Raw genomic sequence first — 10,643 nt, 5'->3', positions numbered from 1 at the left:
GGGACAGTTGTCCTGGGTGTCAGTCGTGCTGTGGCTGCAGAAGGGCACGGGTCTCTGTGTGCCAGTCACACTGCTCTCCGGCTGTGCCAGGCCCACCGGGGCGATGAGGGGTGGGATATGGGCTGTCACTGTGTCAGGCGATGGCAGTGTGACAGGCCAGGGGACAGGGGTGGTCTCAGTGTGACAGGCACACTGTGGGTTGGAGCAGGGGTTGTTCTGTGGCTGTGTTGGTCACACAGGTGTGTGTGATGGGGACTGATCTTGGGGGCTTGGTCACAGCAAGTGATGAGGCTGGTCCCTGCCTGTGTCAGTCATACTGCGGGTGTGATGGGGCTGGTGGTCCTCTGCCAGTGACAGTCCCTGGGGGTGTGATGGGGCTGGTGCTAGGCTGTGACAGTCCCTGGGGGTGTGACAGGGGCAGTGCTCTGCCTATTATAGTCCCTGGGGGTGTGACAGGGGTGATACCAGGCTGTGACAGTCACACTGAGGGTGTGACGGGGTAGTGCTCTGCTTGTGACAGTCCCTGGAGGTGTGATGGGGCTGGTCCTACGCCTGCATCAGTCACACTGGGGGTGTGATGGGGCTGGTCCCCTGCCAGTGACAGTCACACTGGGGGTGTGACAAGGGCAGTGCTCTGCTTGTGACAGTTCCTGGGGGTGTGATGGGGCTGGTCCTTTGCCTATGACAGTCCCTGGGGGTGTGACAGGGGCTGGTGCCAGGCTGTGACAGTCACAGTGGGGGTGTGACAGGGGTAGTGACACTACCCCTTGTGACAATCCCTGGGGGTGTGACAAGGGGAGTGCTCTGCCTGTGACAGTCTCTGGGGGTGTGACAGGGGCAGTGCTCTGCCTGTGACTGTCACACCGGGGCTGTGACGAGGCTGGTGCTGGCTGTATCAGTCAAACTGAGGGAGTAACAGGGGCCGGTCTCCGGGTGTCAGTCACGCTCGGGGAGTGACGGGGGCTGCTCCGTGGCCGTGCCACTGGCACCGACGGTGTGACAGAGCCGGCCCCGGCCGTGCCAGTCACCGGGGGGTGTGCCAGGGGCCGGACCCCGGCCACGGCCGTCCCTCCGGCGGTGTGAGGGGGCGGGCAGCCGGGAGGAGTCTATCCCCTCCTTCACCACGATTGGTGCAGCGCGCTGCCAGTCACGGATCTCCGCTCGGCGATTGGTGAACAGAGCCGTCCGTCAGGCAGCAAGGCGGGGCCTCGCACGTCAGCGGCGGGCAGCTGCCGGGGGCTGCCGATGGTCCCGGCAGAAGATGGCGGCCGCCGGCCGGCCCGGGCCCTGAGCAGCGCCGCGCCCGCTCCGCCCGCGGGGCCGAGGCCGCCGGGGGGCAGCGCCCGGCCCGGGCCGCACGGTGAGGGGCAGGGGCGGGCAGTGCGGGCATCCCCCGGGCCGGAGGGGCGAGAGGGGGGCGGTGGGACGGGATGGGGGTCCGGGGGGCCAGGGGGGGCCAGGGGCCGGCTCGCTGCGGGCCGGGCGGAGCGCCTCAGGCCCTGCGCCTTTTTGGGCCAAAAAACTTGCGGAGAGGGTACGGCTGTCTGGGCAGCGCTAAAAATAGGCGTCTGGCGCTTAATCCGGTACTCCTGGAGAAATCCCCCGGTGCTGAATGGCTGCTTGGGTAGGTAGCAAAGGCGCTCCTGGAGCAGCCTCCTAACCCAGGAGCTGTTACCACAAGAGCAAATAAGCGCAGCTCAAGGGTATCGAGATAACCGCTCGGCGGGTGCAGGGCTCTCCTCGGACCTCTTTGTGTTTGCATTTTCTGGGTTTTCGCAGCTAAACGTGTAAGTACACGGGACACGGGCTGATAACAGCTATATGATTCATCCCCCCTAAAGCCCCAGCCCAGAGGGGTGTCCTTGCACATGCACCGTCTGCACGGCACCGCGGAGGGCTCCTGCGTGCCCAGAACTTGATCGGAGTTGTCAGGAGTTGAGCTGGGGATGTTAGCTAAGTCAGATGAATTTTGCATAGAGGTTTGCTGACAGTCCAGATCAATACGTGCAAAGGGAAAGGGAAGTTTGAGAACCCGGAGCACGCCCGAAAGGCTGTGACTTGCCTAGCAGGCTTTTTGCAGTCCTCACCTAGTTTCCTCCAGCTAGTTGTACCCTGGTGTTTACAGCGTGACTCCGGATTTTGTAACAGTACCTGACGTTGGCTGTAGTTAGGAGTTGTTTTCTAGTTAGGAGTTGTTTTCTCAACATGTTCGCTTATCTGAATGCCTTGTTTATGGGATGATAGTTGTCTGGGACCCCAAGACCTGGAAGGCCCTGGATTGCTTTGCAGAAAAGCCTTATGTGTCTTTAGATGGCTAGAGATAGTGGAATGATTCCTTGCGCTGGGTCATTTGAGAGAGGACAGCATCAGATCCTGAACCTTCCTTGAACTGTGCTCAGCAGGATACTGTCGGAGCGTTGGCTGTGCTTGTTCCCTTTCTGTAGCTGTAGCATGTGTTATAACCAGCTCTGGGAGGAGAGAGCTGCCCCCTTCCCCTTGATTAGGGCTTATTTTGCCGTGCTGCAATAAATCATCGAGGCTGATGGAAAATGCTTGGAATGTAGAATTTAATGAAATCACGTGCTCGTAAGTACAACGTATGAAGTAGGAGGCAAGCTATGTTTCAAATACCTCATTATTAGGAGTAAAATTTAAAAAATACACAGAACTTGATAAAGCCAACTATATTAGTCTGAAAACCAACATGCATGTGATAAGATCTCTGAACTTCATTTTTCATTTTGTTCTTTTTATTTAGGTTAAAAAGGTTAGCAGAGTGGCCTGCTCTTCATTACTGAAAGCAAGAGGCTAGTGTGGGGACTGTGCTCATGATTTGCATGAGTGTATTGACACTTATGTGGGTGCAAGTCTTGGGGTGTGTAAATGCTGGCTGTGTTACCCTGACATAGAAGCCCTTTTCTGTCTTGTCTCAGAGCAACAACAGGAAAAAGTATAGTGAATAGAGTTGTCCTGGGTCCTCGGTCTAACCCGTGAGTTACCATTTGGAGTGTTCTGTGTTGTGTATTACTCCTAAAGTATTTTGAACTAAATTGACATCTTAAATCCTAACTTTGCCTGGCAGATAATGAAATTCTTGTTTATTTTCTAAGGAATCTGACCTGGAAGAAGCCAGCCATGAAAGGTCACGGGAATTTGTACTGCCTGTCTCCACAATTACTAGCAAGTAAGCACTCTGTGATTCTGTAGGCTGGAGGTGGACTTGGTTTCTGTTAGTGACAATTCTCACACAGGTGGGGAACACTTGGGTGATTCCAGACAGCCCTCAGAGTTGGTGGGCTGCAAATCCAGCCTCCAGCTGGAGGTGGAGGAAAATTACTCACCACCATCTTACTCCTAGGTGCATTCCTGCTGGACCATCGATTTGAGAAGAAGTTCATATAGAACTGCAGTCTGAAGAAGAGGAGACCTTTAAAACTTGCCACCAGAAACAGAATTCAGCCACCCCTGGGGTTTTTGACACCTCCAGTACCAACTTAGACCTGCAGCGTGAAGATAAAGATTTAGAGCGCCGTTCCTCTGAACGCTCAGAGGAACCTCAAGGAGGGAGAAGCAAGGATGATGCAAGCATCATTCTTATTAATGCTTTTGGGGAGGAGGACCTGGAACCCATCTCTAGAGATGCTTTGACTTACAGGAGAAAGCAATTCAATGCCTCTTTCCAGGATGCAAGTGAGTTGCAGGAACCCAAGCAGATTCACCTTGTGGAAAACCCATATCGATGTTGGTAGCAAGCAGTTCTTCCTTACTGCAAATTTACAAATGCACATATTCATTGTAGTGTCAGGCCACATGAGTGTCCAGGGTGTGACAAGGGTTTCATTGGCACGGCTAGTATCTGGAGGCAGCTATTCAATGTGCACAAGATAGAGCATCCAAAGATTTTAGGAAGTGGTGTGGCTGGGAACCCTTGGTCTCAAGTACACAGGACCCAGGAGGATGAGGCCAGTGTCTATCAGCAATATTCAGATGACCGTAAACCTGGAGAAGAATGTAAACCATACAGAAAATTGCCCCAATGTGTGGCAAAGGTTTCCATGAACCTAACGTGCTTTCCAAGCACAAGGTGATCTACTGGCAAGAGAAGCCTTACAAATGTCAGGCGTGTGGGAAGTCCTTTGTCCAACTACTCAGGTTGAAACAACACCATAAAATCACTTAGGGGAGCGCTTCTTGTATTGCAAGGAGTGTAGAGGGCCGTCCACCTGGCTGGCATCACTCCAGTACCACCATACTGGAGGAAGCCCTACTTGAGTGCTTACTGCTCTTGAGACTGCACTGAGTCAGGTTCTCTGAGGAGGAGTGAGTGTATGCACAAAAGGAAAACACCGTAGCTTCCACAACACCATGCACTGCTGGCTTTCTGTTTTTCTTCTGATCTAAGTGGAATTTGTCCTCTGAAAAGTTCTGCTCATAAATACCTGTGCAAAAAGGTCTGTCCCCAGTTGCCATCTCTGAGAGTGGCCAGTGTAACTGTAACTCGATGACTGAATGTTCTGCAGAGACTCCGTGGTCCCTTCAAGGGAGACCAGTGTTTGCTGGCATTATTGCCATTCTGTGGCACCTGTGGGAGGAAGTGCTTCCACTGCCATTGTGTCAGGTTGAAGTCAAAACAGATGTGCAGTTGTGGGATGTGATCAGCGCTAGCTAGACTCATCTGGGGCACCTCTGCTTGTAAGACTGACCCGTTAAATTAGAGCTTTTGTGCATGCGTGGTCTCCAAGTTGTGGTGCTCTCTGGCTTGTCACCACCCTCCGATGCTGGTTTTGCAGAAGTCTCGCTGGTAGGCTGCACAGCCCGCTTGGCCAGAACCACTCATCATCCCTTCTTTCCATGCATCCCCTCATGTTTTAATGTGTCAGTTGTAAGAACACGTGATTTGTGTGCATATCGGTTTTAGGTTTTGAACAGAAAATGACCGTTTATCACCTGCACCCCACACAGACATGCTTGCTGTTGGTCCCATACATGCTTTTGTATTGCTAGAGTTTTCCTAATGAATACTGATGAATGAAGGGATGTGTTAGGGACAGTGAAGAGGCACGTGACTTTGTGTGTCGTGGGTCTAGGTGGAAGAAAGTCTTTGCTGTGCCCAACTGCTGCATTACAATAAGAAATGTCAAAGATTTTAAATTCAGAAAAAATGCTTGTTTAAAAAAAAACTCGTGAGTTTTTTCCTAGTTTGTGAGAGTTGAAATGACAGCTCTTTCTCTGCAAGATTCTCACAGCAAAACTTAAATGCCATATTTCCATGCTAATAATGTACACTCCTGTTTGGTTTTAACTTCATCTCTCCATTTGCTGTTATTTGTAGATACCCATTTTGAAAACCTGTGAGCTTTGTTAAGAAGATCCACCAAGACAGCTGTCCAATGTTCAACATAACTGCAATGCTGAAAGCAGGAGCAATCTCTGCAAAGTTACGCAGTGATGCTGGAGAGTGATGATGACTGCAGGAAGCACCGCACCGGTCAGTATAACTGGGGGAGGAATGCAGAGTGCTGGGGGACTGGGTCAGGGACCGCTGGGTGTAGTGGAAGAGAAGCTGTTGGGAGGTTAATGATGGGGCTTCATGGGGACTGCAGTTTGGACTCCTTGTGTTGAACAATTAGTCTAATGATGCTAATGCAAGAAAGGAGTTGTGGGAATGAAATGTGCAGACATGGAGTACGTACAGAGCTGCAGAAAAATGAGTAGAATTTGGGAAGTGGTGGTGGACAAATGGTGAAATTTTCTGCTTCAAATTGGTGGCTTATCAGCTGTGAAGGAGGGAGGAAAGGAATCTGAGAATGCCTGGGGACTACTGTTGTCCCGTGGCTTTGAAAAAGGTAGATGGGATCCTAGGATGTGTCAAACGACTGCCATTAAGAGTAAGGAAATAGTGCCTGGTAGTGGAAGGCCTGGTGAGACATCACAGAGAACTCCATGTGCAGATCTGGGTGTTCAGGCTGAAGAAAAAACTCATTCAAACAGGAAATGAGGCACAGAAGTCAGGGAGGTGGCCAGAGCCTTACGAGCACAGAGCCTGTTTCTTCTAACAAACCAAAGCCTGGAATCAAATCCAATTGCTGCTGAACTTCTGTGGAAAGATGAGCGGTTACCGTTGGCGGGGGGTAATCGTGAGCTCCCTGATAGCCGTGGGGCTGTTCCTCTGGCTGCTCTTGCAGCTCCAAGCAGCAAAGCCACACGGGGGGTACTTGGGGGGCACCCTGCCACCAGCTGCTGTGGGCCTGGGTACACTGTGACTGTGCTGCCAGCATGGGGCCAAGCCGAGCCCAGGCTTTGATGAGGAGCCCCACAGGTAGTGAGCAGGGCGGGGAAAAGTGCGGTGTTTTCATGTTGCCTTAATTTTTCTTTTTTTTTTTTTTTTTTTTCAAACCTGCATCATGATTTAAATATTTCCCCCCTGTGGAAACCAGACAGGCATGGTCAGGGAGCCTTATTAAGCCAAGCAGCGCCAGCCTGCTTTGAAAAGTTCTTCTTCGACAAAGGAAATAGCGAATCGGTGACTCAACTAGGGATCTGAAGGTGTGCCACTGGAGATGCTCGGCATCTTGTAGGGAGTGAGGAATAGTTCCTGTTTTCATGCAAGTAGTATTAAATTAGTGGGAACAGTTGAAGTTGGTGGGTGAGTTGAGCCGTTCTGTTCCAGGCAGTGACTAATGAAGACGACCAATTCAGGCTTGTTTTCTGCATCACAGTAGAAGAAAGCGCAGTTTGTGTCTCAAATGAAACCGGCCTTTCTGAGATGTGAATGAGACCTTTCACTTAAAGCACATTGCTATACTGCCTTTATAACTATTTAAGCATGCTGAAACTAAATAGCCAAGCTTTATATTTGTGTGCATGTCAGTACAGAATTGTATGCGTGCATACATATGTGCTTACGTGGATTTGTGGGGGTATATATGTGCTTGTGTTCAGGGAAGTCTTACCCAGACAAAAGCAGCCATGAGGAAGTGAAGAAGCAGTGGGAGTGCAGGGAATATGAAAAATGGGTGTTAAGGAGAAAGCGGGGGTCAGGGACAACCAAGGGAGTCATCAGGATGGGAAAAAATGTGCTTTCTGAGGTTAGATTAGCAATTCAATGCAAACACGTTTTTAAACCAGGTGATTGAAAGCTCCCTGTGGAGCTGCTGTCATCAGAGGCTGCTGGGACAAATCTAGAAAACCTTGCAAATCCACAGCTTGGTATGGCATAAATGAAAACATCTTCCTCACAAGAAAGTTTGTGACTCATGCATTTTGGACCAATTACCTTTGCATATATTCACATTCTCTGTTAGCAAGGTCAGTTTGCAAGAGGAGGCTGAATTGTGACAGAGGATTTAACCTTATTAAACATAGTCTGTGTGCATTCTACATGCTGAGTGTACATATTTTACATCTATAATAGTAGATGATTGTTTTTCTCCTTCCACATAAATGATTGCCTGTCCCATTCTTTTAATCAAAAAAAAATCTTTACTGTGTTAACTTTACCTTCTGTTAATACCAGAAAATCACTGTTGAAATGGGTCTTTTATTTTCAAGGGAGGACTGTAAGAAGAGCTGAGAATGAGATGGACTTACCGTGAAAGACTTGACTCTCTTGGCATACGCATCATCAACGAGCTGCAGGTGAACGCAGTGTACACATCAGAGGATGGATTTGAAGGTGGACTGGGGCTCTGAGAGTAACACTTGTGACACAAGTGAGAAGCAGTCAAATTATTCCAGAAAGACCACTGAGGAGGTGGGCCACAAACCTAACCTTCAGGAGGAGGTAGACATGAATTACTCAGAGACGTCCAGTCCTTGTTGCAACTCTGCTGGACTGCCAGGTAAGCAGGAGCTTCCAACAGAGTTGCAGAGTGAAGACAAGGAAACCTATGAGACCTGCTACCAGAAACGAGGTGAGAGCACAGCTGGGATATTTGTCCCCTCCAGTACCAACTTTGACCTGCAGTGTGAAGATAAAGATGCAGAGCGCTGTTCCTCCGAGCGCTCCAAGAAGCCACGGAGAAGAGCGCGTGGTGATAATGAAAATACCATTCTTGGTGGTGTGTTTGATGAGGATGTGGAACCCATCTCTGGAGAAGCTTTGCCATATCGGTGCAAGAAGTGTGGTGCCTCTTTCCAGGGTACGAGCGAGCTGCAGGAACATAAGCAAACTCACCTCGTGGAAAACTCCTATCGTTGTCCTGTCTGTGCCAAAGAGTTCTTCCGCGCAGCCAATTTGCGAATGCACAAGCTGATCCATTCTAGTGACAGGCCGCACAAATGTCCGGAGTGCGACAAGGGTTTCATTCGCACGGCTGATGTCTGGAGGCATCTACGCAACGTGCACAAGATAGAGCGCTCCATGGTGATTTTGGGAAATGGCATGGCTAGGAACCCCTGGTCGATTGTGCACCGTAACCAGCAGACTGTTGAGTACACCGACCAGCCTTGTGCAGAGAACCACAAGGCTGAGGAAGAAGACTGTAAGCCTTATGCCTGTCCGACGTGCGGCAAAGGTTTCGATAAGCCTAACCTGCTTTCCAAACACAAGGTGATCCACCGGCAAGAGAAGCCCTATAAGTGTCAGGAATGTGGCATGGCGTTTGTGCAGCTGCTCAGACTGAAAAGACACCAGCAGACTCACTCCGGGGAGCGCCCCTTCTACTGCGAGGAGTGCGGAGGGACGTTCACCCGGCTGGCATCGCTCCAGCGCCACCAGCGCATCCACACCGGGGAAAAACCCTACTCCTGCGACTACTGTGGTCACTCCTTCACTGAGTCAGGTACCCTCCGGAGGCACGAGCGCACGCACAAACTGGACAAATCGTAATTCTTAGTTCGTTTGTGGCTGCGGTCTCCTTTGGTTGCTTCTTAACCTGAACGAGGCCTGTTAAAGAGGCCTGGGGAAAGCACTCCACTGCATGCACTACAGCCAGTCTGGACCCACTTGAGCGAGGAGCTCAGGAACTTGTGCTGGTAGAGCTTGCACTTACTGGCTTTAAACTGTCTTTGCGTGAATAAATAGCTAAATTACCACTGAGTAACAAAATGTGAGACTTGTGAAGACTGAAATAGCTCACATGTGCTGGCACTGTGTCACCACTGTGAATCGGAGATGCGTCTGCTTGAGCTTTTTGCAAGGATGCATGGGCTATGAAACTTCTCTCTGCAGTCTTGGTCACTGGACAGATTGGCCCTGCCCTCTCGAGTGTGATGGCTCCTTGGCACTGGGTCTGGAGATCTGTTGTTGCAGGTCTTTGCTAAGCTGTAAGAGTCCATGATTGTCCTTGCATCCTCCTTGCATTCTGCGGAATTTTTCTTTCCATTATGTATTTTTATTTGGAGGGGAAGTATCATGTTGGTTATTTTTAAAAAAACAAACAAAAAACCTACCCACAAAACAGTTCCTTAATAAACTAAACACTTATCAGCTGTATTTCATAAATGTTTCGATCCAAGGGAGTACCAGTTCCTTATGCACCTTTGTGTTATTGGTTGAATGACCGTTAATAATGAAGAGAGTTCTATTTTCGTTACAACAGTGCATGTTCTTGGGGTGAGGGATTTGAATTCATTTATATTTATGATGGAACTGTGCACTCTGTATCTGTCCAGCTGAGTACTACAGTAGCAAAAGTTCGAGAACACAAAAATTGAAAGAGCAGGAGAAAGACCCAAATTAAGTCACCTTTGATACTTGTTGCATAGGAATCTTTTCCTAAACGTTATTTCCTAAACATTTTTGGACATAAGGAAGCTTCTCCTAACAAAACCATCGTTTTGTGCTGTGTCTGTGTACTACTCAAAGTGTGTGCTAGACTCTTCACCTTGATTTAGATTCAAATGATCAGTGAAGAACAATTTCCTTAGAAACTAGGCAGGCAGAGTCGAGCAGATGTTGCCAAATACCCCAGGACTATAAAGTTGAAAGAGGTATGTATTGACACGTTATGGCAGTGGGGTTTTTAACTTTGAAACGTAATTATGGCACTTAAAGTAGTCTATTGTTGAACACTTTGGTAGAAGCATCCAGTTTGTCCGTAAGTGACAGCCCAAATTTCCTTTCTGTGTCAGAAAGCTTTGCTTCCTTCCCCTGCCAGCTGCTGTAATTTCACTAGTTTCCATGTAATGCATCCTGCCTTTTCAGCAGGAGGCTGTGCAGCAGGGTGAAAGTAAAACTTCAGGGTGATATACCTTTGCATTTACTACCAGGCTATTTCATGTAAAGAACTGATGTGCCATTCGTTTGCATATTTCATGGACTAAAAATGACTGACGTTGCCCTGGATTTTGGTGCAGGTGTGAAGTCCAAGTTCCACGTTTCTGAACTTGGGCTACCTGTGATGCTGTTTGAGGGGTGCTGACTGTTTAGTTGAGCAGGAGAGTTACAGTCATGGTTTCTGCAGAGTAAACCACCACCCTCTGCAACACTTTAGCTTGATTGTGAACGGGAGACTAATTCTCCCAGTCTCACTAGTGGATCATTATAATTTCATTCCTCAAAGGAGTCTCCGGATAAGGGCTCTGATCTGCATTTCAGGTCTTAGGGATGTGTTATGCTGTCTCTGAAGTGATGTAACACAGATACCTGTGCTGGGATGGATCTGGACCCTGGGTACCATTTGCATTTACTACAGCTGCGA

General features: G+C 49.3%; 1 protein-coding gene across 2 annotated transcripts; it reads left to right on the top strand.

The window, feature by feature from the left end:
* The first annotated feature begins 1,249 nt into the window (after window positions 1-1,249).
* On the top strand, window positions 1,250-9,436 carry ZNF648 (zinc finger protein 648). 2 transcript variants are annotated; one of them, XM_040565501.1, is made up of 5 exons: window positions 1,250-1,360; window positions 3,111-3,184; window positions 3,359-3,690; window positions 5,333-5,488; window positions 7,552-9,436. In XM_040565501.1, exon 5 carries the CDS (start codon window positions 7,664-7,666, stop codon window positions 8,828-8,830), a length of 1,167 nt encoding a protein of 388 aa, XP_040421435.1. In that variant the 5' UTR covers window positions 1,250-1,360; window positions 3,111-3,184; window positions 3,359-3,690; window positions 5,333-5,488; window positions 7,552-7,663; the 3' UTR covers window positions 8,831-9,436. The 2 variants fall into 2 exon arrangements, with proteins under 2 accessions (XP_040421435.1, XP_040421436.1); XM_040565502.1 differs by lacking the exon at window positions 3,359-3,690 and having other exon boundaries at window positions 1,303-1,360.
* The last annotated feature ends 1,207 nt before the right edge of the window (window positions 9,437-10,643 follow it).

Source organism: Cygnus olor, chromosome 8 (genome assembly GCF_009769625.2).
Source record: "Cygnus olor isolate bCygOlo1 chromosome 8, bCygOlo1.pri.v2, whole genome shotgun sequence".
In the NCBI taxonomy this organism is placed as follows: Eukaryota; Metazoa; Chordata; class Aves; order Anseriformes; family Anatidae; genus Cygnus; species Cygnus olor.
Note: the sequence above shows the minus strand (reverse complement) of the source record. Positions and strands in the feature narration are given on the sequence as shown.

Coding starts and splice junctions, on each gene's coding strand:
- ZNF648 (XM_040565501.1), top strand. CDS start 7,664: ATGGATTTGAAGGTGGACTGGGGCTCTGAGAGTAACACTTGTGACACA.